Here is a 27,049-nt window from a genome sequence, read left to right on the forward strand (position 1 = left end):
AAAATATTAGAAAATTTCAATATATATTCGAATATTTTTTTCCAGATTTTTTTTTATTTTTCTCGAATTTTTTCATTATTAGTTTTTTTTCATTATTTTTGTTCTTACCAGATTTTTTTAATCATTTTTTATTTTTATTAATTTTTCCAGAATTTTTAAATTTTTTCATAAAATTTCTAGGTCTTGTTTTAATTTTTTAAGATTTTTTTAATCATTATTAATTTTTCCTTTTTTTTTAAAAAAAATTTCATTATTTTTTTTTATTTTAAAAAAAAAATCATAAATGCCACGTGGGATGAAACAAAAAATTGACACGTCGCTGCCACGTAGGAGATTCTGCTGACTCATTGGGGTGAGGGGTCAATCCTGAAGAATCTTCATTTTTCAAGGGTGGAATCTAAAAAATTTTTTTTACAGGGGCTAAAACCAAAAGTGCATTATATTACAGGGGCCAAAAACAATATTAACCCTAAAAAAAAAAAAGTTGTTTGGTAAATTAAAGTGATTTTTTTTATGAACAAATTGATTGTTGATTGAGTTATGAAATTGATTATGTTTATAGATTTGCTGAAGATGATGATGAAATTTTTTTTTTTTTCTGGGTTGGTGTGTTGTTGATGATGAAGATCATGAAGAAGATGCTGGAAGGAGAAGGAAGAAGATGAATAATATAAACCCTAACATTTTTTTGAATTTTTTTAACGGAAGAGACCAAAATAGGTAACGGAGACAAAGATAAATTACTTAAACAATTTTTTTTTTTAACAGCATTTTTTTTTTTTGAAGGAAACATGCTTATAGCATTTCATTGATAATTAAGGATTCAATACATTCGGGTATATCATAATAAATAGTGGGACTAGTTAAGAATGTGGCTTCTCTTGCAAGTGCATGAGCAACCGCGTTGGCTTGTCGCCTAACAAACTCCACCCTAGAGTTAGAAAAGAAAGAACTAAAAAGCAAACGACAAGATGAAATAATAGAGCCAAATTCGGATGTGTCGTTCCTAGTAGACAGAAAAGCGTCTGATGTCAGCTTCGAATCTGTTTCAAAATCCACGCCATCCATCTACATATCACTTAGCCATTGTAGAGCCGAGTGCAAACCTAAAGCTTCACCCACATCAACCGAAACCATACAAGAATATCTGACTGTCTTGGCCAACACAAAAGTACCATCTGAGTCACGAACACAAATTCCAATACCTGTGCGGTTGAATTGAGAGGAAAAAGCCGCGTCAATGTTGCATTTGTATCTCCCCGGGGTAGGATGCTGCCACGTGAGTGGTAGGTTGTGCCGAAGTGGAAGCCCCCAACGCAAGGGTCGGTGAAGGCTGATGGTTGCGCTGTTGATGCAAGAACCGCATGAGTATTAGCCAGTTGCCAATCAACGACCATATTTCTAGCACGCTCCACTACCGTTGCACTGGTTTCTGTGACATTATCCCAAACTCTGAGGTTCCGGTGTTTCCAAATGCTCCAAAACACTGTTACCAGACGCTGAGCTAATTCCACAGACAGTTGCTCTAGCAGGGAGAAAATAACATCTGTAACCGAAACAGTGGAAGAAAGAGCATGTTGTACAGATCCCCACAAGTCGGTTCTGTTCCACACCTGTACAGCAAAAGGACAATCAAAAAACACATGCTTAAGATCCTCATGGTTTGAATCACAACTAGCACAATCGGTCGGACATACAACTCCTTTATCTAACAAACGGACTCGTGTTGGGAGGCAGCCCCGACACATGCGCCATAGTAAGTTCTTGACTTTTGGTGGGGCCTTAAGCTTCCAAATCCCAGACCAATAACCTGGCCGCCAGTTATAAGAAGAGTCGATCAAATCAGTTACACATAATTTGTATGCACTACGCACGTAATACCGACCATGTCGTTCCGCTTTCCAAATGATTCTATCCTCTACAACCTGATGTATAAGCGGGGTATGAAGTATTTTATCTGCTATAGAAGTACTAAACACTTGTTTAATCACCTGTTCGTTCCAGCTTTTGTCATACAAATTCATCAAGCTATTAATAGTAAAATTTTGAACAAAAGGAGCACCTGGATCCTCGCTACTAATAAACTCCCCATTGGGTAACCAAGGTTCGTTTAGGATAGAAATAGATGCACCTGAACCTATACTCCACCGAGCACCACCACGCACAAGGAATCTAGCACGCATAATGTTGCGCCAGACATAGCTAGGGTTATGCCCTATTACAGCCGTGAGGTAGGAGCCAGAAGGGAAATATCGAGCTTTGAAAATCCGAGAAACCAAAGAATCTGATTCTGTGATAAGCTTCCAACCCTGTTGTTATACCCTGTTTTTGGACCTAAAAATACTGGGCCCAATTTCATTTCAAACTTTGTCAATTGTCAAAATTCAACTGCACAGTTCAAATTGTCTCTGCCTCGCAGTATCTTCAATCGCAATTTTACCTATGTTTTTCTTGCATAAAATCTTTTGAAATGTCTTTACTTGTCTTGTAAGTCATTTAAAAGTGTCTCTGAATCATTACATTGCTTTTTTCTACAGTTTATTTCAAAATTTGCAAAAAGTCATACAGAAGGGTATTTTGGTCATTTCCTGCAGTGAGACCCATTTTCATCCTTGTGACTGTCTCTGAGTCTTTTCAAATTCATTTTTAACTTTCCATCAGTAAACCTTGCTAATTTCATTTCAAACTTGCATCTGAGTCAGTGTCGAGTCAATTTGGCTCTGTTTAGGTCATTTTTAGCCCTAGGGGCATTTTGGTCATTTCACATAAAATTTTGGCATGGGGAGGTTACTTTGAAGTACCTCATTTAAGCCATTGGTTCGTTTTAGTCCGTTTTGTCAGTTTTATTTTTTGTTTCACTTTACGTTTGGTCAAATTTTGTTTTTTATTCAAATTTTATTGTTAATTGCATTTTGGTCCCTCAATTGAGGTCCCAAAATTGCATTTTTGTCCAAACTGTTTTTTTTATTTATTTCATTTCAAGTTTTTTAATTTTGCAGTCCAGTCCTTGTCATTTTCACAATTTGCAGATTGGTCCTTAAAATAGCAAGCAGCGCCCAAGTGAGCAAGTCCAGGGTACGTGTCACAATTCCATTGGCTCAAGTGTACACATGTCAGCTATAAAAGCATTGAGTCAGAATCAGAAGCAATAACAACACGCCAACTCACAAACACAAATCCATTTCTCTCTCTCTCAGCCATTGAATCAAAACAGAAAAATCTCAGAATTTCTCAAGAACACCAAGAACGCAAAACCCTAACCGTTTCCAGAAACTTAAAAATTCATCAGAATCAACAATTTTTGGATCAATTCTCAGAGATTCTGTGGAATCTTCATCATCGAATTGATCATTTCTCTGCAATTCAAAACGCGAGCTCGCATTGAAGCAAGCTCAAGCGTTGATCACAGAGGAAGAAGAAGAGAGAAAGAAGCGAAGTTCTAAACCGGCGAAGAAGACGAAGAAACAGAACCGGTGAATCACCGATTTATTTTCGGTCCAAAGAACAAGCAAAAGAATCAAAAACAGCAAGAACAGAATCAAGTTTTTCGAAGAATCTCGCAAAATCTCCAATCAAAAACTTCAGGTAAAACTCAGAATCTCTTTTCAAAAGTAAATATCACGGTTAAACCTGTAAAAATCACGCGAGCAAGCATATCAAAAATCTCCAGAATTCAAAGAAAACTATAACCGTAAACACCAAAACCTAGATCCGTGAGGATCAAAGTTTTGAAAGCAAGAACCAGTACCAGAAAAGCAATGAATAACGAAACGATGTAGATTCTTAAAGATCCAAACGTTTTCGTTCAAAAAGATCAAGAAAATCAGTTTCAAAACCGTACAAAGTTTTTCAGATCTACATCATTTCAAGCTGTATTTGAGAAATTTCTTGATAGATTCGTGTTTAGGGTTAAAGGACGAATCAAAAGATGCAAAAATATTTGAATTCTGGAAATTTTTCACCGGAAACTGCTAGGTCTCGCCGGAGAAGATGAAGTTTCCGGCGGACCTTCAAGGTCTCCGCCGTAGCTTCATCCTCACCGGCGGTGAGGGTTTAGAGAGAGGTGAGAGAAGAGAGAGGGGTTAGAGAGAGAAAGAAGAATACGAAGTGAAAAAACCGGCGCGCTAGGATTTATATAGAGTGCTAAACCGGACCGGTTCAAGACCGGTCCAATCCCATGTGTTGTGAGCCCTTAGATCTAGGGTTTGGGATCTTGGATCAATCCAACGATCCCTGAGAGTTCCTGTGAGATCCGGATGCCTTGGCTTTGGGCCTGGGCCTCTTTTCTTTGCTTTTCTACGTTTTTGCTTTTTTTTGTGCTATTTGCACCGTGTTTCCTTGCTATCTGCACCTATTGCTTGCTTACTTCTTTTACAAAAATTCCTAAAAAAATCCTAGTGGTTTCTTGATACATTCTTGGCATTTCTATAGCATTTTCTTGCATAAAAATGTTAAAATGGCATGAACCAATTCCATGTATTTTTGTGCTTTTGGTATGCATTTTGCTATGCTTTGTTCTTGACTTTTTGATAGTATGACATGAATAAATGATGCCTAACATTTGTGGTGAATATAACTCTGGAAATGTGCTTTTGTTTGCTGTTTGTGAATATGATTTTATGGATTTCTTGTTTTACAAGCAACAAGTGTTTATTTTTGGGAATAAAGTGGGAAATTTCTTCATGAATTTGGTGTGGTATTTTGCTTGCACATGTCTCCATTAATTGCATGTCATGGTTTAAAACAAAATTTCTTTCAAAATTGCCATGATGTGATAATTATGGGTCACTAGCATCTTTAGGTATCATATCAAATGTTTTTTAGGTTTTTACCACTTTATTACTTTTTCTTTGCCATTCTTATGCATTTCCTTTTGATTATTTCCTACTATTTTGTGCTTTATAATTACTAACCATTTCATCTCATGTGCCATACATTCCATAGCATTCCACCACCCTTTCCATTTTCTTTAACTTAGCATTTATTTTTTTTGCAAGTTTTAATTCATTTGGTGATGTAATTTGTTATCATTGGTTTGTAGCTTGGCAAAGGGGCCATAGAATGTATTTAGGCAATTTTTGTAATATGGACTATGGACACTATGACGCACCGACACGCACACACTCACCCTAGATGTATGCCTAGGATTGTATGGTTAGGTGAACGCTTAGGTTTTAAACACTTAGAGAAAATCCATCTTTCTTCAAAAAAGAACAATTGAACTTCACTTCAAAAATTTTCATAATAAGTATGAAGTCAACACTTCATTTTTTTCCTTTCTTTTTTCTTAAGAAAAATTCAATTCATCTTAATCATTTAGACTTTCTTTTTAATCACTAATCAAACCTCATTTTTTTTTTTTGCTAAACCTAATGCTCATGAAGCCTCCCAATCTCCTTCTTCAAAACCTTTTTTTTAAAAAACTTAAAATCAAACAATTAAAACAAAAAAACAAGTCTTTTTAGCAAGAACTACGAACGGTTTTGATCCCTTAAAAGGGTACGTAGGCAATGAGTCAAAACTCATCCAAGCCAAAATAAAATCAAATTCTACTTCTTCTCACCCCCATTCTTAACTAATCACACCTTCTTTTTACAAATAAGCAATAAAACTAAAGCGTAGAAATCAACTTAGGAAAGCGGTTCTTATGGAATACCATAATCGCTCCGGGTGCCTAACACCTTCCCGTAGCGAAAACGACCCCCGAACTTAGAATCTAAGGGTTTTTTCTCAATTTTTCCCTTCCCAAGAAAAAAGAGAGATATCAACGGTCAAAAGGTTCAAGTCCAATTAATGGCTTGGCACCCAAAAACCATGATAACAGAAATGGCGACTTCACTGGGGAATCTTTTTAGCGGGTCGCGCCTAGTTTTCCTTAGTTTATATTTACGCTTTATTTTATTGCTTACATATGTGAATATTTGTTTACTTTCATTCAACGTGTGGGGTGAGAATATCAAGAGTCCTAACCCGGGCTGAGTGAACTTATGTTTAGGTAGAGATATAATCGACAATTCGATCCGGGGGTTGCCTCGTGTATTGGATTATGCGATCAATCTCACATAGCTGAGGCATTTTGAAGGTGATATTGTCGGCGTGTGTTGTCATGCTTAGGCACTTCACTTTCAATTGTTCGACGAAGCTATGAACCGTAGTTACCAAACCCATCCAAGCCTTTTTAGGACGTAGTGCGGTGGCTAAATTGAGTGTTGTCTCAAACTTTAGTCGTCACGCGATACTACACTCAAACTAGACCTTCTCACAAATAATCATGGAACGGGTGTCGTCCTGTACTACCATGATATATGTGAGAGAGGTTGCAGTTTGGGAACTGTGTTAGAACCTTGGTTACTACTATCCAAAGCCTTAGTTCACCGGACGCCGTGTCCATCCGTGGCCTCGTTACTTTGAAACTCAAATCACTTTTAACAACACAATCATGCATACATGCATTCATGCATAAACATTTTTCATACATTCATCGAAGGGTTTAAACAAATGAGAATTTTTGTAAATAATCACAGGTATGAAGAAGACTAAGTGCTACAAGTTCAAGGAAGTGGATTTGGTTAGTTTGAGAGAGTTGGCACTCAAGGTCAAGAGTCAAACAGGGTTCCGACTCCGGTATGGGGGATTGCTTACTTTACTCCGAACCGATGTGGACGAGAAGCTAGTGCACACTCTAGTGCAATTTTATGATCCGAGCTTTCGTTGCTTCACTTTCCCGGACTTCCAGTTGGTTCCTACTCTCGAGGCTTACTCCAATCTAGTGGGTTTACCTATAGCCGAGAAGACGCCTTTCACCGGTCCCGGGACTTCTCTTACTCCTCTGGTTATTGCTAAGGATCTCTACCTCAAGACTTCCGACGTCTCCAACCATCTTATTACCAAGTCTCACATCCGGGGGTTCACTTCAAAGTATCTTCTTGATCAGGCTAATCTCAGTACTACTCGTCAGGATACACTCGAGGCTATTCTTGCTTTGCTTATCTACGGGCTCATTCTCTTCCCGAACCTCGACAACTTCGTGGACATGAATGCTATCGAGATCTTTCATTCCAAGAACCCGGTTCCTACTTTGCTAGCGGATACCTACCACGCCATTCATGACAGGACTCTCAAGGGCCGTGGGTATATTCTTTGCTGCATATCTCTTTTGTATAGGTGGTTTATTTCGCACCTTCCGAGTTCCTTCCATGATAACTCGGAGAACTGGTCCTACTCGCAGCGGATTATGGCTCTCACTCCTAATGAGGTAGTCTGGCTCACTCCGGCCGCTCAGGTGAAGGAAATCATTATGGGTTGTGGAGACTTTCTCAATGTACCTCTTCTTGGTACCCGTGGAGGAATCAACTACAATCCCGAGCTTGCTATGAGACAGTTTGGTTTTCCTATGAAGTCGAAGCCCATCAATCTTGCTACATCTCCAGAGTTCTTCTTCTATGCGAATGCTCCTACCGGACAAAGGAAAGCTTTCATGGATGCTTGGTCCAAGGTTCGAAGGAAGAGTGTGAAGCATCTAGGTGTGAGATCCGGTGTTGTTCATGAGGCCTATACTCAGTGGGTGATAGATCGAGCTGAGGAGATTGGTATGCCTTATCCAGCTATGAGATACGTGTCTTCGTCTACTCCATCTATGCCTCTACCTCTACTTCCCGCGACTCAAGATATGTATCAGGAGCATCTAGCTATGGAGAGTCGTGAGAAGCAAGTGTGGAAAGCTCGGTACAATCAAGCCGAGAATCTAATCATGACTTTGGATGGTAGAGATGAGCAGAAGACTCATGAGAATTTAATGTTGAAGAAAGAACTAGCTAAGGCCCGGAAGGAATTGGAAGAGAAAGACGAGCTGCTTATGAGGGATTCCAAGAGAGCCAGAGGACGACGAGACTTCTTTGCCAGATACTGTGATTCAGATTCCGAGTCCGACGATGCTCCGACTACTTCCTATGCTTGAGGGCTTCATGTGTTTATTTCAAAGTCTTTCTTTTGAGAATACTATGTAGTTTTGTTTATTTGCAAGATTTCTAATTTGTTTAAAAATCCTTCGATGAAAAAAATAAGTCTTTCGCATTTGCATTTGCATATCATGCATCATATGCATCATGCATTGGTCACAAAGGCTTCCAAGTGCTTACCACCTCCTGGTTTCTCTGCCTCAGTGTGAAAAGTGGCTCGTGCTCAGAGAATTTACGAACCCGATAGAACCGATCGAACCAGAGAATACAGAAGAAAGAAAAGGGCTATGGAAGAAGAGAACACGCAGCTCCGTACCGAATTGGCATCTTTAAGGGAGGAATTGGCCAAAGCTCATGATGCTATGACTGCTCTGTTGGCTGCTCAGGAACAACCAGTTCCCGTAGTTTCTACAGCTGCAAATGTGACTCCTACCGTAACAACTGATCCCCGCTCTATCATGCCATCCGGGTATCCTTACGGGCTTCCGCTGTACTATACTGCTAATACAGGGGCAGGGACCTCTGGTACTACCAACAATGGCCCAATCCCAGGGGCAAACTTAACTCCTGTTAGTACCGCCTTGACTCAAGCTGCAACAACTGTTACCGAGCCCATTGTGAATGCGGTGCCTCTTTTTGTTCATGCTAATGCGCACCACGGGAGTATTGCCACAGCCGGAACTATGGAAGAGAGAATGGAAGAACTTGCCAAAGAGCTCCGACGGGAAATTAAGGCCAACAGGGGAAATGGAGACTCCATTAAAACCCAGGATCTCTGCTTAGTATCGAAGGTAGATGTTCCAAAAAAGTTCAAAGTCCCGGAGTTCGACAAGTATAACGGGCTGACTTGTCCTCAAAATCATATTGTCAAGTATGTCCGGAAGATGGGCAACTACAAGGACAATGATTCCCTTATGATCCATTACTTCCAAGACAGTCTGATGGAAGATGCTGCAGAGTGGTATACTAGTCTGAGCAAAGATGATGTCCATACTTTTGATGAGCTAGCCACTGCTTTCAAGAGCCACTACGGGTTTAACACTCGTTTGAAGCCGAATAGGGAGTTCCTCAGGTCCCTATCTCAGAAAAAGGAGGAAAGTTTCCGTGAATATGCGCAAAGGTGGAGAGGGGCAGCTGCCCGTATCACTCCTGCTTTAGATGAAGAAGAAATGACCCAGACATTCTTAAAGACCTTGAAGAAAGATTATGTTGAGAGGATGATCATCGCTGCCCCGAACAACTTTTCGGAGATGGTCACTATGGGAACCCGTCTTGAGGAAGCCGTCAGGGATGGAATCATTGTGTTTGAGAAAGCTGAATCTTCTACGAGTGCATCGAAGAGGTATGGTAATGGACACCACAAGAAGAAAGAAACGGAAGTGGGGATGGTGTCAGCTGGAGCCGGTCAATCAATGGCTATCGTTGCTCCTATCAATGCAACTCAAATGCCTCCGTCATACCCATATATGCCGTATTCTCAACATCCGTTCTTCCCACCGTTTTATCATCAGTACCCTTTGCCACCGGGCCAGCCTCAAGTGCCCGTCAATGCAATTGCCCAACAGATGAAACAACAGTTGCCGGTTCAACAACAACAACAACAACAGCAGCAGCAGTATACTAGACCAACTTTTCCTCCTATACCAATGCTGTATGCAGAACTCCTTCCAACTCTACTCCAGAGAGGGCATTGTACAACTAGACAGGGCAAGCCACCACCTGATCCGTTGCCTCCAAGGTTCAGGTCTGATCTCAAATGTGACTTTCATCAAGGTGCCTTAGGTCATGATGTCGAGGGGTGTTATGCTCTGAAGTATATCGTGAAGAAGCTCATTGATCAAGGGAAGCTGACTTTTGAGAATAATGTCCCACACGTCCTCGACAATCCTCTCCCAAATCATGCCGCTGTGAATATGATCGAAGTGTGTGAGGAAGTTCCTAGACTTGATGTCCGCAACGTCGCAACTCCTCTGGTGCCTTTACACATCAAGCTGTGCAAAGCTTCTCTGTTCAGCCATGATCATGCCAAGTGTCTAGGATGCCTTTGTAATCCCTTGGGTTGCCATACTGTTCAGGACGACATCCAAAGCCTGATGAATGATAATCTTCTGACTGTCAGTGATGTTTGCGTGATTGTGCCAGTTTTTCACGATCCGCCTGTCAAGAGTGTGCCTTTGAAGAAGAATGCTGAGCCTTTGGTGATAAGGTTGCCAGGACCAATTCCTTATGTTTCGGACAAGGCAGTGCCATACAAATACAATGCTACTATGATAGAAAATGGAGTAGAGGTGCCTCTAGCCTCCTTTGCCACAGTAAGCAATATTGCCAAAGGGACTTCTGCAGCGCTAAGAAGCGGGAAGGTCCGTCCGCCATTATTTCAGAAGAAGGTAGCTACGCCAATCACTCCACCAGTTGAAGAAGCAACTCCAACCGTTGTTTCACCCATTGCTACAGATGTGAATCAGCCAGGCAAGTCTATAGAAGATTCGAATTTAGATGAGATTCTGAGGATAATAAAGAGGAGCGACTACAAGATCGTTGATCAGTTGCTGCAGACTCCTTCAAAGATATCCGTCTTGTCACTACTCTTGAGCTCTGAGGCTCACAGGAATACCTTGTTGAAAGTGCTGGAGCAGGCTTATGTTGACCACGAAGTCTCGGTAGATCGTTTCGGTGGCATAGTGGGAAATATTACTGCTTGTAACAACCTCTGGTTTAGTGAAGAAGAGTTGCCGGAAGTGGGAAAGGGTCACAATCTGGCTTTGCACATCTCGGTGAATTGTAAATCAGACATGATATCAAATGTGTTGGTGGATACCGGTTCCTCTCTCAATGTAATGCCCAAGACAACTCTAGATCAGTTGAGCTACCGTGGGACCCCGTTGAGGAGAAGTACTTTCTTGGTCAAAGCTTTTGACGGATCTCGAAAGAATGTGCTGGGAGAGATAGACTTGCCGATAACCATTGGCCCTGAGAATTTCTTGGTTACTTTCCAAGTGATGGACATTAATGCATCCTACAGTTGCTTGCTGGGAAGACCATGGATACACGATGCAGGTGCGGTTACTTCCACCTTACATCAGAAGTTGAAATTTGTGAAGAATGGAAAACTCGTTACAATCCATGGTGAAGAAGCATACTTAGTCAGCCAGTTGTCTTCTTTTTCTTGTATTAAAGCAGGGTCTGCTGAAGGGACTGCTTTCCAAGGTTTGACCGTTGAAGGTGCAGAGTCTAAGGAAGCTGGGGCTGCTATGGCTTCGTTGAAGGATGCTCAGAAAGCCATCCAAGAAGGTCAGACTGCCGGCTGGGGCAAGATGATACAGCTCTGTGAGAACAAGCGTAAAGAAGGTCTCGGGTTCTCCCCGTCATCAAGGGTTTCCTCGGGAGTCTTCCACAGTGCAGGGTTTGTTAATGCTATCTCTGAAGAAGCCACTGGATCTGGTCTCAGGCCTGCATTTGTTACACCAGGAGGCATTGCGACAAATTGGGATGCCATTGACATTCCTTCAATCATGCATGTTTCTGAGTAATGTGTCTTGTTGCTTTAGTGCTTTGTTTTCAAAATAACAATCCTCTCGCTCTGCCCAAAGCGAGAGTGATATTTTCTGTAAGGGCATGTTTGTTTCGGCATTGCCGCTGATTAATGAAATTTTGTCGTTTCTTCCACGACTACTTTTTTTAGTGCTTTTTCCCTTGGAAACAATGGTAATGCCAGAAAAAACCAAAACGTCTGTATTTTCTTATTAATTTCAAAAATCTGCATGAAAAAAAAAAAACTCTTTCTAAAATCATCCAATCATTATATGCAGGTTGAACCATAATAAACCCGTTGAACACAGTAATCCTACGGTTCCTCCAAGTTTTGATTTCCCTGTGTATGAAGCCGAAGATGAGGAAGGTGATGACATACCGTATGAGATCACTCGGTTACTTGAGCAAGAAAAGAAAGCCATTCAGTCTCACCAAGAAGAGATTGAGCTTATCAACATAGGTACCGAGGAAAACAAGCGAGAAATCAAGATTGGTGCTACTCTAGAGGAAGGGGTTAAACAGAAGATCATCCAGCTCCTCCGGGAATATCCGGATATTTTTGCATGGTCCTATGAAGATATGCCAGGTCTAGATCCTATGATTGTGGAGCATCGGATCCCCACCAAGCCTGAATGTCCTCCCGTCAGGCAGAAATTGAGAAGGACTCATCCTGATATGGCTCTCAAGATTAAGAGCGAGGTTCAAAAGCAGATTGATGCGGGTTTCCTCATGACAGTTGAGTATCCCGAATGGGTTGCCAATATTGTGCCTGTGCCAAAGAAGGATGGTAAAGTCCGGATGTGTGTTGACTTCAGAGACCTGAACAAGGCCAGTCCAAAAGACAACTTTCCATTACCTCATATTGATGTGCTTGTTGATAATACTGCTCAATCTAAGGTATTCTCCTTCATGGACGGTTTTTCCGGTTATAATCAAATCAAAATGTCTCCTGAAGATAGAGAAAAGACATCTTTTATCACTCCTTGGGGTACTTTCTGCTACAAAGTGATGCCGTTCGGCCTAATCAATGCTGGTGCTACCTACCAAAGGGGAATGACCACTCTGTTTCATGACATGATTCACAAAGAAGTCGAGGTATATGTGGATGATATGATTGTGAAGTCAGCAGATGAGGAGCAGCATGTTAAATATTTAACAAAGATGTTTGAAAGGTTGAGAAAATACAAGCTGCGATTGAATCCCAACAAATGTACATTCGGTGTCAGGTCCGGAAAGTTATTAGGCTTCATTGTCAGCCAAAAGGGCATTGAAGTCGATCCTGATAAGGTCCGGGCCATCCGAGAAATGCCAGCTCCACAGACAGAGAAGCAAGTCAGAGGTTTCCTCGGGCGTTTGAATTACATCTCCCGGTTCATATCTCATATGACTGCAACCTGCGGGCCGATCTTCAAGCTACTTAGAAAGAACCAGCCTGTTGTATGGAATGATGAATGCCAAGAAGCTTTTGATAGCATCAAGAGTTACCTGCTGGAACCACCTATCCTTGTCCCTCCCGTGGAAGGAAGGCCTTTGATTATGTATTTGGCAGTATTTGATGAATCCATGGGATGTGTACTTGGTCAACAAGATGAAACTGGAAAGAAAGAGCATGCTATTTACTATCTAAGCAAGAAGTTCACCGATTGTGAAACTCGGTATACAATGCTCGAAAAGACTTGTTGTGCTCTAGCTTGGGCTGCCAAACGCCTGCGTCATTATTTGGTGAATCATACGACTTGGTTGATATCCAGAATGGATCCGATAAAGTATATCTTTGAGAAAGCTGCTGTTACTGGAAAGATCGCACGATGGCAGATGCTTTTGTCTGAATATGATATTGTGTTCAAAACTCAAAAGGCAATCAAAGGTAGCATTCTTGCCGATCATCTTGCTTATCAACCTCTTGATGATTACCAACCAATTGAATTCGATTTCCCCGATGAAGAGATCATGTATTTAAAATCCAAAGACTGCGAAGAACCGTTGATTGATGAAGGTCCAGATCCCAATAGCAAGTGGGGTTTAGTCTTTGATGGTGCTGTCAATGCTTATGGCAAAGGAATTGGGGCAGTCATTGTATCCCCGCAAGGGCATCACATTCCCTTTACCGCCCGAATTCTGTTCGAATGTACCAACAACATGGCTGAGTATGAAGCATGTATCTTCGGGATCGAGGAAGCAATTGACATGAGAATCAAACACCTCGACATCTATGGAGATTCTGCGCTCGTCATCAATCAGATAAAGGGTGAATGGGAGACCCACCATGCTAAGTTGATTCCTTATCGTGATTATGCGAGGCGTCTTCTGACATATTTTACGAAGGTTGAGCTGCACCATATTCCTCGTGATGAGAACCAAATGGCTGATGCTCTTGCTACTCTATCCTCCATGTTTCGAGTAAACCATTGGAATGATGTGCCAGTAATCAAAGTGCAACGCCTTGAAAGACCTTCCCATGTGTTTGCTATTGGGGATGTGATCGATCAGGCTGGTGAAAATGTGGTTGACTATAGACCCTGGTACTACGACATCAAACAGTTCTTGCTGAGCCGTGAGTATCCGCCGGGTGCTTCCAAACAAGACAAGAAGACCTTGAGAAGATTGGCCGGTAGATTCCTGTTAGATGGAGATATTCTGTACAAGAGGAACTATGACATGGTATTGTTAAGATGTGTTGATGAACATGAAGCAGAGCAGTTAATGCATGATGTACACGACGGTACCTTCGGGACCCATGCTACAGGGCATACTATGTCAAGAAAGTTGCTACGGGCAGGTTACTACTGGATGACTATGGAGCATGATTGCTACCAGTACGCCAGAAAATGTCACAAATGTCAAATCTATGCTGATAAGATTCATGTGCCTCCGCACGCCCTCAATGTTATGTCATCCCCATGGCCGTTCTCAATGTGGGGCATCGACATGATTGGAAGAATTGAACCGAAAGCTTCAAATGGTCATCGTTTCATCTTGGTGGCAATTGACTACTTTACCAAATGGGTTGAAGCGGCCTCTTATACCAATGTGACCAAGCAAGTGGTAGCTAAGTTCATCAAGAACAACATCATCTGTCGATATGGTGTTCCCAGCAAGATTATTACCGACAATGGTACCAACCTGAACAACAATGTGGTGCAAGCTCTTTGTGAAGAATTCAGAATTGAGCATCATAACTCTTCTCCCTATAGACCTCAGATGAATGGTGCAGTTGAGGCCGCCAACAAGAATATCAAGAGAATTGTCCAGAAGATGGTAACCACTTACAAGGACTGGCATGAGATGTTACCCTATGCTCTGCATGGTTACCGTACTACAGTGCGCAGTTCAACCGGGGCAACCCCTTTCTCTCTTGTATATGGTATGGAAGCAGTTCTTCCTTTGGAAGTGGAGATCCCATCTCTCCGTGTGATTATGGAAGCAAAGTTATCTGAGGCTGAATGGTGCCAAAGCCGGTATGATCAGTTGAATTTGATTGAGGAAAAACGTATGGATGCCATGGCTCGTGGACAGTCATATCAAGCAAGAATGAAGACTGCCTTTGACAAGAAAGTCCATCCTCGAGAATTCAAGGTAGGGGAACTTGTATTGAAAAGGAGGATAAGCCAGCAACCCGACCCAAGGGGCAAGTGGACGCCTAACTATGAAGGTCCTTATGTTGTCAAGAAGGCCTTCTCCGGTGGTGCTTTAATCCTTACACACATGGATGGTGTAGAGCTTCCAAATCCAGTGAATGCCGATATAGTCAAGAAATACTTTGCCTAGAAATATGAAAAGAACAGCGTGGTAGGTCGAAAACCCGAAAGGGCGGCCTAGGCAAAAATGCGCTTCCCGGTGGATCGAAAACCCGAAAGGGCGGTCCAGGCAAAAATAAGGGACAAAAAACAAATATGAAAAGCTCGCTGAGATTGTACACAACTCAGGCAAGAATGAGCGTCTCGATGAGCCGAAAACCCGGAAGGGCGGTTCATGCAAAAATGAGATTGAAACAAAAGGCAAGTAACTATATCTGGCCAACCACCGTCCCCCTTGGGGCATCTGCAGCTGTTAATGACCATTTTCATCAAAAGCTCTTATGCTTGCGAATTCAAAGTTTCTGGGAAATGTCATGATTACTGTGTTCAATGTACCACCAACCAATAAAATTACCATTTTCCAAGCTTTGTAAATCCGTGGAGTCACGCCTTCGGCTGACCACCCCTCTTATACATCAATTTGAGCCTTTGCTTTTGTTTGAAAACTCTATTTTCTTCTACTTTCAAAGTTATATACAAAAATATTTTCTTTCTATTTTGATAATGACAATGCTTGAAACAAACATTTTGAAAATTGAAAACTTTTTGTCTATTTTGAAAAGCAAACCTGAGCAACAGGGTACATTCAAATGAAACATGCATGAGCGAGAGTATGTTGATGTCTATTTCAATATATGTTACAAGCAGGTTCTTCTCAAGGATAGTCTGTGGTCAATGGCAAGAATGAAAAAACAGAATGAAAATGCATGAAAATGAAAAGGCTCGCTAAGTTGAAAACCCGGAAGGGCGGCTTAGGCAAAAAATGAGCACCCCGCTGGATTGACAACCCGAAAGGGCAGTTCAGGCAAAAATGGGGCATTGAAAAGAATTTATTTCCCCGATGGATCGAAAACCCGAAAGGGTGATCCAGGCAAAAATAGGATGCAAAAAAAAAAAAAAAAAAAAAATGAATGAAAATGAGAATATAACATGCAAAAAACATTGACCACAGACGCAATGTCTACAACGTACCCAGCACTGAGATGCCCAGCACAACGGCGTTTTCCCCAGTAAAGTCTTTCAAGATTCTATCCCCAGCAAGTTGCATAGCTACCTGCCCTCAGCCATTGGTTCTGATACGTCTCCCAACGACGTCATCTCCAAAGAGGATTTCCAAGAATGTGTAATATAGCACGAGCCACTACGTGCCCAATACTCTGATGTCTTGTCTTCCCCGTGAAGTCGTGCTTACAAAATGCCAACAGTCATGCATTACAAGCATTCATACATGCATAATCATGCATATTGCGTACCCATGCATTTAATGAAACTGTTATATCATCCATGCATATCGCATTTCCAATGTCAAACATCAGTCTCAATTTCTACCTTTCAAATCAAATCGACGTCAAGTCAATCTCAATCTATATTTTGTCAAACAAACTAATCCCCAGTGAATATGTTTCTGTTTGGTCAAGTGGCTAGTTCAAGGCCAAGAACAGCTTGTACCTGTCAATTTGCTTATGTTATCGGTCGAGTGCCCAGCTCAATCCAAGAGCAGCTTGTACCTGTCAATATGTTTCCGTTTGGTCAAGTGACTAGCTCAATCCAAGAGCAGCTTGTATCTGTCTATCTGTTTCTGTCCGGTGGAGTAACCAGTTCGCATCCAAGAACAAGCTCGCACCTGTCTATTTGCCTTGCTTTCAGTCGAGTCACCAGTTCGAATCCTTAAGAACAACTCGTACTTGCCAATTTTCTCTTTTTCCCAGTCGGGTCACCAGTTCGAATCCATAAGAACAACTCGCACTTTCCAATATCCCCAAGTGAGTTATCAGTTCGAATCCATAAGAACAACTCATGTTTGTCCAGTAACCTCTATCCCCTGTGAAGTGACCAGTTCGAATCCATAAGAACAACTCGCAGTTGCCTGTTTGTTTCATCCCCGGTCAAGTGGCTAGTTCGAATCCAAGAACAGCTTGTACCTGTCCAACTTGTTTCTAGTTTCCCGTTACTCTGCTATTCACTATCTTTGTCAATGTCTACCAATCCCGCAGTGGATACGACATATTTTTTTAATTCCAATCCCCATGAGGTCTTGCATTCATAATCCAAATGATGCATGACATGCATATTATTTGAAAATGGGTAGGCGTATTTTTACGTCCAAACACAGTGCAAATGCTAATATTTAAGTATCTTCGTCCTGTCAAGCCAAAGACTCCGTCTCTTGACTCTCCAGACAAAGAAACTTAAATAGGGGCAGCTGTTATACCCTGTTTTTGGACCTAAAAATACTGGGCCCAATTTCATTTCAAACTTTGTCAATTGTCAAAATTCAACTGCACAGTTCAAATTGTCTCTGCCTCGCAGTATCTTCAATCGCAATTTTACCTATGTTTTTCTTGCATAAAATCTTTTGAAATGTCTTTACTTGTCTTGTAAGTCATTTAAAAGTGTCTCTGAATCATTACATTGCTTTTTTCTACAGTTTATTTCAAAATTTGCAAAAAGTCATACAGAAGGGTATTTTGGTCATTTCCTGCAGTGGGACCCATTTTCATCCTTGTGACTGTCTCTGAGTCTTTTCAAATTCATTTTTAACTTTCCATCAGTAAACCTTGCTAATTTCATTTCAAACTTGCATCTGAGTCAGTGTCGAGTCAATTTGGCTCTGTTTAGGTCATTTTTAGCCCTAGGGGCATTTTGGTCATTTCACATAAAATTTTGGCATGGGGAGGTTACTTTGAAGTACCTCATTTAAGCCATTGGTTCGTTTTAGTCCGTTTTGTCAGTTTTATTTTTTGTTTCACTTTACGTTTGGTCAAATTTTGTTTTTTATTCAAATTTTATTGTTAATTGCATTTTGGTCCCTCAATTGAGGTCCCAAAATTGCATTTTTGTCCAAACTGTTTTTTTTATTTATTTCATTTCAAGTTTTTTAATTTTGCAGTCCAGTCCTTGTCATTTTCACAATTTGCAGATTGGTCCTTAAAATAGCAAGCAGCGCCCAAGTGAGCAAGTCCAGGGTACGTGTCACAATTCCATTGGCTCAAGTGTACACATGTCAGCTATAAAAGCATTGAGTCAGAATCAGAAGCAATAACAACACGCCAACTCACAAACACAAATCCATTTCTCTCTCTCTCAGCCATTGAATCAAAACAGAAAAATCTCAGAATTTCTCAAGAACACCAAGAACGCAAAACCCTAACCGTTTCCAGAAACTTAAAAATTCATCAGAATCAACAATTTTTGGATCAATTCTCAGAGATTCTGTGGAATCTTCATCATCGAATTGATCATTTCTCTGCAATTCAAAACGCGAGCTCGCATTGAAGCAAGCTCAAGCGTTGATCACAGAGGAAGAAGAAGAGAGAAAGAAGCGAAGTTCTAAACCGGCGAAGAAGACGAAGAAACAGAACCGGTGAATCACCGATTTATTTTCGGTCCAAAGAACAAGCAAAAGAATCAAAAACAGCAAGAACAGAATCAAGTTTTCCGAAGAATCTCGCAAAATCTCCAATCAAAAACTTCAGGTAAAACTCAGAATCTCTTTTTTCAAAAGTAAATATCACGGTTAAACCTGTAAAAATCACGCGAGCAAGCATATCAAAAATCTCCAGAATTCAAAGAAAACTATAACCGTAAACACCAAAACCTAGATCCGTGAGGATCAAAGTTTTGAAAGCAAGAACCAGTACCAGAAAAGCAATGAATAACGAAACGATGTAGATTCTTAAAGATCCAAACGTTTTCGTTCAAAAAGATCAAGAAAATCAGTTTCAAAACCGTACAAAGTTTTTCAGATCTACATCATTTCAAGCTGTATTTGAGAAATTTCTTGATAGATTCGTGTTTAGGGTTAAAGGACGAATCAAAAGATGCAAAAATATTTGAATTCTGGAAATTTTTCACCGGAAACTGCTAGGTCTCGCCGGAGAAGATGAAGTTTCCGGCGGACCTTCAAGGTCTCCGCCGTAGCTTCATCCTCACCGGCGGTGAGGGTTTAGAGAGAGGTGAGAGAAGAGAGAGGGGTTAGAGAGAGAAAGAAGAATACGAAGTGAAAAAACCGGCGCGCTAGGATTTATATAGAGTGCTAAACCGGACCGGTTCAAGACCGGTCCAATCCCATGTGTTGTGAGCCCTTAGATCTAGGGTTTGGGATCTTGGATCAATCCAACGATCCCTGAGAGTTCCTGTGAGATCCGGATGCCTTGGCTTTGGGCCTGGGCCTCTTTTCTTTGCTTTTCTACGTTTTTGCTTTTTTTGTGCTATTTGCACCGTGTTTCCTTGCTATCTGCACCTATTGCTTGCTTACTTCTTTTACAAAAATTCCTAAAAAAATCCTAGTGGTTTCTTGATACATTCTTGGCATTTCTATAGCATTTTCTTGCATAAAAATGTTAAAATGGCATGAACCAATTCCATGTATTTTTGTGCTTTTGGTATGCATTTTGCTATGCTTTGTTCTTGACTTTTTGATAGTATGACATGAATAAATGATGCCTAACATTTGTGGTGAATATAACTCTGGAAATGTGCTTTTGTTTGCTGTTTGTGAATATGATTTTATGGATTTCTTGTTTTACAAGCAACAAGTGTTTATTTTTGGGAATAAAGTGGGAAATTTCTTCATGAATTTGGTGTGGTATTTTGCTTGCACATGTCTCCATTAATTGCATGTCATGGTTTAAAACAAAATTTCTTTCAAAATTGCCATGATGTGATAATTATGGGTCACTAGCATCTTTAGGTATCATATCAAATGTTTTTTAGGTTTTTACCACTTTATTACTTTTTCTTTGCCATTCTTATGCATTTCCTTTTGATTATTTCCTACTATTTTGTGCTTTATAATTACTAACCATTTCATCTCATGTGCCATACATTCCATAGCATTCCACCACCCTTTCCATTTTCTTTAACTTAGCATTTATTTTTTTGCAAGTTTTAATTCATTTGGTGATGTAATTTGTTATCATTGGTTTGTAGCTTGGCAAAGGGGCCATAGAATGTATTTAGGCAATTTTTGTAATATGGACTATGGACACTATGACGCACCGACACGCACACACTCACCCTAGATGTATGCCTAGGATTGTATGGTTAGGTGAACGCTTAGGTTTTAAACACTTAGAGAAAATCCATCTTTCTTCAAAAAAGAACAATTGAACTTCACTTCAAAAATTTTCATAATAAGTATGAAGTCAACACTTCATTTTTTTCCTTTCTTTTTTCTTAAGAAAAATTCAATTCATCTTAATCATTTAGACTTTCTTTTTAATCACTAATCAAACCTCATTTTTTTTTTTTGCTAAACCTAATGCTCATGAAGCCTCCCAATCTCCTTCTTCAAAACCTTTTTTTTAAAAAACTTAAAATCAAACAATTAAAACAAAAAAACAAGTCTTTTTAGCAAGAACTACGAACGGTTTTGATCCCTTAAAAGGGTACGTAGGCAATGAGTCAAAACTCATCCAAGCCAAAATAAAATCAAATTCTACTTCTTCTCACCCCCATTCTTAACTAATCACACCTTCTTTTTACAAATAAGCAATAAAACTAAAGCGTAGAAATCAACTTAGGAAAGCGGTTCTTATGGAATACCATAATCGCTCCGGGTGCCTAACACCTTCCCGTAGCGAAAACGACCCCCGAACTTAGAATCTAAGGGTTTTTTCTCAATTTTTCCCTTCCCAAGAAAAAAGAGAGATATCAACGGTCAAAAGGTTCAAGTCCAATTAATGGCTTGGCACCCAAAAACCATGATAACACCTGTTTTCCTAGCATAGCTAAATTAAAAGCAGATAAATCTTTAAAACCCATACCTCCATGAATTTTTGGGGCGGATAATTTCTCCCAATTCATCCAGCGAATACCGCGCTGTGTTGTTCTACCATGACCCCACCAAAATGAGTTCATCATCTTCTCAATTGAGTCGATTAAGGTGGTTGGTAACTGAAAAATGCTCATCACATATGATGGGATAGCCTGCAAAACAGATTTTATCATAACCTCACGACCTGCTTTAGAGAGACACTTACCACTCCAAGAATTAATTTTCTGCCACACCCGATCCTTTATATAAGCAAACGTTGCATTACGATCTCGACTTATCATAGAAGGTAAACCCAGATATTTACCTGTGCCCAAAACAACTTGAAGAATAGTAGTAATAGTATGTTTGAGATTGTCAGACACATTACCACTACAATAAATCTCAGATTTTGTAAGGCTAATAGCTTGACCTGACGCTAACTCATAAGTAGAAAGAATATTTTTCATAACGTTCACCTGCATCTCATCAGCTTTGAAAAAAAGAAAACAGTCATCCGTAAACAAAAGATGGGACACAGGTGGTGCGCGTCGACAAACTTCTGTACCCGTGAGCTCACCTCGTATCTCAGCATCTCTAATGAGCGAAGATAAGCCTTCATCACAAATAATAAACAAATACGGGGAAAGAGGATCCCCTTGACGCAGACCACGCCCTAGAATAATGGGACCAACCTGTTCACCGTTAACAAGCACAGAATAATCGACAGACTCGACACACATACTCATCCAATGAATCCAACAATTATTAAATCCCATTTTATTCATAACAGCCCTCAAATAGTCCCAATCCATACGATCATAGGCTTTGCTAATGTCAAGTTTCAGAGGAACATACCTGTCTTCGCCTCGCGTCTTGGTTTTCATAAAATGCAAAACTTCGATTGCGACCATAGCATTATCTAGGATAGATCTCCCCGGAACAAAAGCGGATTGGTTATCTGAGATGCATTGAGACAAAACTTTCTTCAACCTGTTTGCGAGTACCTTGGAAATAATTTTATACAAGACATTACAAAGTGCTATAGGGCGCCAATCCTTCATACTAACCTGCGTAGAACCTTTTGGAATAAGAGCAATGTTAGTAATATTCAAATCAGGAGGGAATTGTCCCGTATCTAACCAAGCACAACATTCCTTAAAAACATCGTCGCTGCATAAATTCCAAAAGTGCTGATAAAAACCCGGATTATAGCCATCAGGACCGGAGCACTTGTCCGGATGCATAGAGAAAATTGCATCACGGAATTCGGCCTTGGTAAATGGAGTAGTAAGCATGTCATTATCCGAGTCGGAAATAGCAGAATTAATAACAGAGGCAAAGTCGCCAGTTTGCTTTTGGAAAATATTCGCAAAATATTGTTTTGCCACATCTCTCAAGCCTTGCTCATTAGTAACTTTATTACCGACATCATCGTCAAGAGAAATAATGCGATTTACCTTTTTACGAGCTGTAGCAGATGCATGAAAAAATTTGGTGTTTCTATCGCCATCCTTGTACCAATGAGTCTTTGCACGTTGCCGCCAATAAGCATCATCTTGAGATAAAAGGCGCTGCATACGCTTTCTTAGTTCAAACATACGGACCTGATCCACACCTGATGCACTCGAACGAGTACTTTGCAATTGCTTGCGGCAATATTCTATGTCAATCTTTAGTTTGTGGCAATGAGACTTTTTCCAAACGGACATGTCGTCCGCACATGAGGACAACTTCGGAATCAGAGAATCAGTGGAATACACCTGCCAAAAATGAGTAACAAGTTCATTAAAGCCCGGTTCTAGATGCCAAGCATTTTCATATCGAAAATTTCGTTGATGAACCTGAGGTCGCGACTTGGGAGCACTGTTTAGAAGAATAGGATAATGATCTGACGCGGGTGCCACAAGCGTTTGAACAGAAGCATTAGGAAATAAATTTAACCATAAATTGTTAGCGAGTGCACGATCTAACCTTTCCTCCACCGCGCGTGGTGTACCAAGGCTCTTAAACCAAGTATAGGGATAACCTTCAATCGGAACATCTGATAAACCGGAATCGAGAACCGCTTAACGGAAGCCATTAATAAGCCATTGTGGCCTAGTGTTGCGCCCTCTCTTCTCACTTGCATCCAGGATATCATTGAAATCCCCAAAAATACACCAAAGCCCTGCAAATTGATTAGAGAGTTGACGGAGAAAGTTCCAAGCGGCAGTTCTACGACCTCCATTAGGATAGCCATAATAGCCTGTCATTCTCCAAGTACCAAGAGTAGTATCAATAATTTCAACGGTAATATGATTATTAGAAAAATCAATAAGCTGACAATTGAGAGAATTTCTCCAAAATAAAGCAAGACCCCCGCCTCTACCGGTGCGGTCTACAGGAAAACAACAATCATAACCAAGTAAAAAACGAAGTTCTTCAATTTTATTTCGATGAGCTTGAGTCTCACTTAAGAATAAGAGGTTCGGATTGAAATGTCGGACTAGGTATTTAAGGTCGGGAATTGTACTTGGGCTACCTACTGTAACACTCCGTTTTCCCAATATCAAAATTTCTTTAAAAACATAACATTTATCAGAGTAAACATCAAACAACGGGATATCACATATAACGTAATCCAACAGTTAAATAATAATTTAACCAATATCTTAAACATTGCGGCGGAAAATCATAACCATAATTCATGAAACGTTTTAGCACGCAGGCCCAACAAGTATCTCAAAAGAGTTAATCAAAACAGTAAATATTCATGGCAGTTCACGTAAGAGAATGAAGCATGTTATAGCATAAAACCCGATCCCGTTACGTATCAGAGCGACCTAGACGACACAGTGAAGGCAAGGCCACTCACGACGGCAACTGCACACTAAGCACGATCACCTGCAAGTTACCCATACGAAGGGCAACATTTTCAAGCAGAAGGGGTGAGATTTCATAATAAAACAACATTAATCAATGTAATTGTGAATCATAAATTAACATCATAATCATTCCATTATTAACTTTGCATAAATGCTAAACAGTTATCACGTAATCATATATCCAATCATTATGAATAACATAACATAATCAATAAACACTTATCACGTAATCACATATTCAATCATTATCAACAAGGCATCTTAATCATGACAATGTGACAATGCTCTTAGACTCCTTATATGCATGTGGTACCAATCGTCATCATAAGTATTAATATACTTTAATCGTGCGGAGGACAAAGCTCCTAATATTTGTGGTGAGGACTAAGCTCAATGAGATGCTATGCATGGACACATATGAATAAAACATCGAAATCAACTTATCAACATGCATCCAATAATTTGGAGCTAAACTTCATCATAATACTTATGCACTTAGTTAAATAACGGAAGCAGCATAAACAGGTCACATAACAAGATGATATCATTATATCAATAGCACATAAATTGTATCATTATCAAATCTTCACATCTTGCATAAATATACATTACATTAGCTCACGTTCAATTAATATTATCATGACTTAGACAACTCTACAGACTGCATTTAACAACATCACTAGGTCTCATTACCAGTTAGGGGTTCACTCTTGATCAACAAGTGCGACACAGATCGCACAAACACACAAACAAGTTCATTCTGGTTGTACTCGCGAGGCGAGAGCACTTACTCGCCATGGCGAGTACCACTCATCTCCCAAACTAATGTTGTTATGGGTTCCCTCTGATCCTACATTCATTCCTAATCAATACTAGGTATGTTCAGGCACTCTAAGGCATACAAGATTCAACTAAAAAGGTCGAAACACGAAATCTAACATGCACTCTGCCTTAGCTCGCTATGGCGAGTAAGGTGGCTCGTAGTGGCGAGCTGCGTCACACAACTCACGAGGCGAAGGGGATTGCTCGCCATGGCGAGTTGAACCAAACAACTCGCGAGGCGAAAGGGAAGGGCTCGCGTGGCGAGCGATGAAGTTCATCACTCGCGAGGCGAGGATCATCACTCGCCGTGGCGAGCGATGAACAGAAGCACGGGCAGACTAGGGTTTTTCTCAAAAATCCATCACACAACATGGTTCAAAGCCTAATTTTGATTCCATAATCCATCCTAAACATGTTCTAAGGTTAAAGGACGGTTTCTACATCAATCTAAACAAGTTTTACCGTTTGATCATCAATTTTTAGGGTTTTGACCTAATTCCAAAACTTTTCTAAATCAATCCTAACTTTGTCAATTAATCATCAGAATTACAACGATCAATGCTATTGAATCATTAGTCTCACCCTTACCTTGTTTGAAGAAAATCGCAGCACTCTTGGTCTCTTGCTCCTCTCTAAGCTTTTCTCCCTTTTTCCAAAAGTTTTCACGTACAATAGTTTTCTAAAGATATTAGGTCTTCCCTATTTATACCTCTTTCTAATAACTTATCTTATCTCACTTTCTCCCCCAAAACTATCTAAAATATCAAAACAGCCCTCAACTAAATATTTTATAATATTTTCAAATCTTTATTTTATTTAACAATAAAATAAATCTCATATCATAATCAAATCCTCCAAAACTCATAACTTATCACGTCATCAATCAAATCATCAAAATCATCGTAAATCATCAAAACATATCAAAATCATGCTTATACTATATAATTATAATATAATTGCCTAAACTCGATTAAACGAAAGTGGGCGTTACAACTCTCCCCCACTTAAAAGATTTTCGTCCTCGAAAATTTACCTCAAGCAAACAACTCTGGATAAGACTCCAGCATCTTACTCTCAAGCTCCCACGTCAAGCTTTCACCAGTCGCTCCCGTCCAAACGACTCTCACGAGAGGTATCTCCTTGCCTCTCAACGTCTTCACTTTACGATCATCAATCCTCACCGGTAAAGTCTCTACCGTAAGGTTGTCTCTAACTTGCACATCTTCACTTTGGATTACATGAGATGGATCCGGAACATACTTTCGAAGTTGCGACACATGGAAAACGTTGTGCAAATTCGAAAGATGCGGCGGTAAGCCCACTCGGTAAGCCACCGTTCCAACTCTTTCCAATATCTGATACGGACCAATGAACTTCGGGGTCAACTTCTTTGACTTCAAAGCACGTCCTACACCAGTCATAGGAGTGACTCTTAAAAACACGTGGTCTCCTTCTTGGAACTCAAGATCTTTCCTACGCTTATCATGATAACTCTTTTGTCGACTCTACGACGCTTTCATTTTCTCTCGGATCATCTGAACTTTCTCAGTAGTTTGCTGAACAATCTCTGGTCCTAAAACCACTCTTTCTCCTGATTCAAACCAACACAACGGAGTTCTGCATCTCCAACCATACAAAGCCTCGAACGGTGCCATTCCAATACTAGAATGATAACTATTATTGTATGTGAACTCGATCAACGGAAGATGACTGTCCCAAGTTCCTCCTTGTTCAAGAACACAAATTCTCAACAAATCCTCTAGCGACTGAATTGTCCTCTCCGACTGACCATCTGTCTGCGGATGATACGCCGAACTCAACCTCAACATCGAACCCAAAGCCTCTTGCAAACTTTTCCAAAATCTAGAAGTAAATCTTGGATCTCTATCTGACACAATGCTCGAAGGAACACCATGCAACTTCACAATCTCTTGATATAAATCTCTGCCAACTGGGCAACAGGGAAACTAATATTAATAGGTAGGAGATGAGCTGACTTCGTCAATCTATCAACAATAACCCAAATTGCGTCGCTCCCTCTCGGAGTATTTGGCAGACTCGTCACAAAATCCATGGATATACTATCCCATTTCCATTATGGCACGTCTAAAGGTACCATCATTCCAGCAGGTTTCTGATGCTCAACTTTCGACTTCTGACAGACTAAGCAGGAATACACAAACTGTGCCACATCTCGTTTCAAACCAGACCACCAGAAAATCTTCTTTAAATCATGATACATCTTCGTAGCTCCCGGATGAATACTCAAGCTACTTCTATGACTCTCTTCAAGAATCATCTTCTTAATCTCTTCATTGT

At 40.4% G+C, this 27,049-nt stretch overlaps 1 protein-coding gene across 1 annotated transcript; it reads right to left on the reverse strand.

Moving 5' to 3' along the window:
- Positions 1–1,106: 1,106 nt before the first annotated feature.
- On the reverse strand, positions 1,107–23,296 carry LOC120577033 (uncharacterized). The gene is made up of 4 exons (XM_039827927.1): positions 23,167–23,296; positions 22,886–23,085; positions 21,002–22,804; positions 1,107–2,309 (listed from the first exon to the last, which is right to left on the reverse strand). Exons 1-4 carry the CDS (start codon positions 23,294–23,296, stop codon positions 1,107–1,109), a joined length of 3,336 nt encoding a protein of 1,111 aa, XP_039683861.1.
- Positions 23,297–27,049: the final 3,753 nt, after the last annotated feature.

The sequence above is a fragment of the Medicago truncatula genome, chromosome 7 (assembly GCF_003473485.1).
Source record: "Medicago truncatula cultivar Jemalong A17 chromosome 7, MtrunA17r5.0-ANR, whole genome shotgun sequence".
NCBI lineage: Eukaryota > Viridiplantae > Streptophyta > Magnoliopsida > Fabales > Fabaceae > Medicago > Medicago truncatula.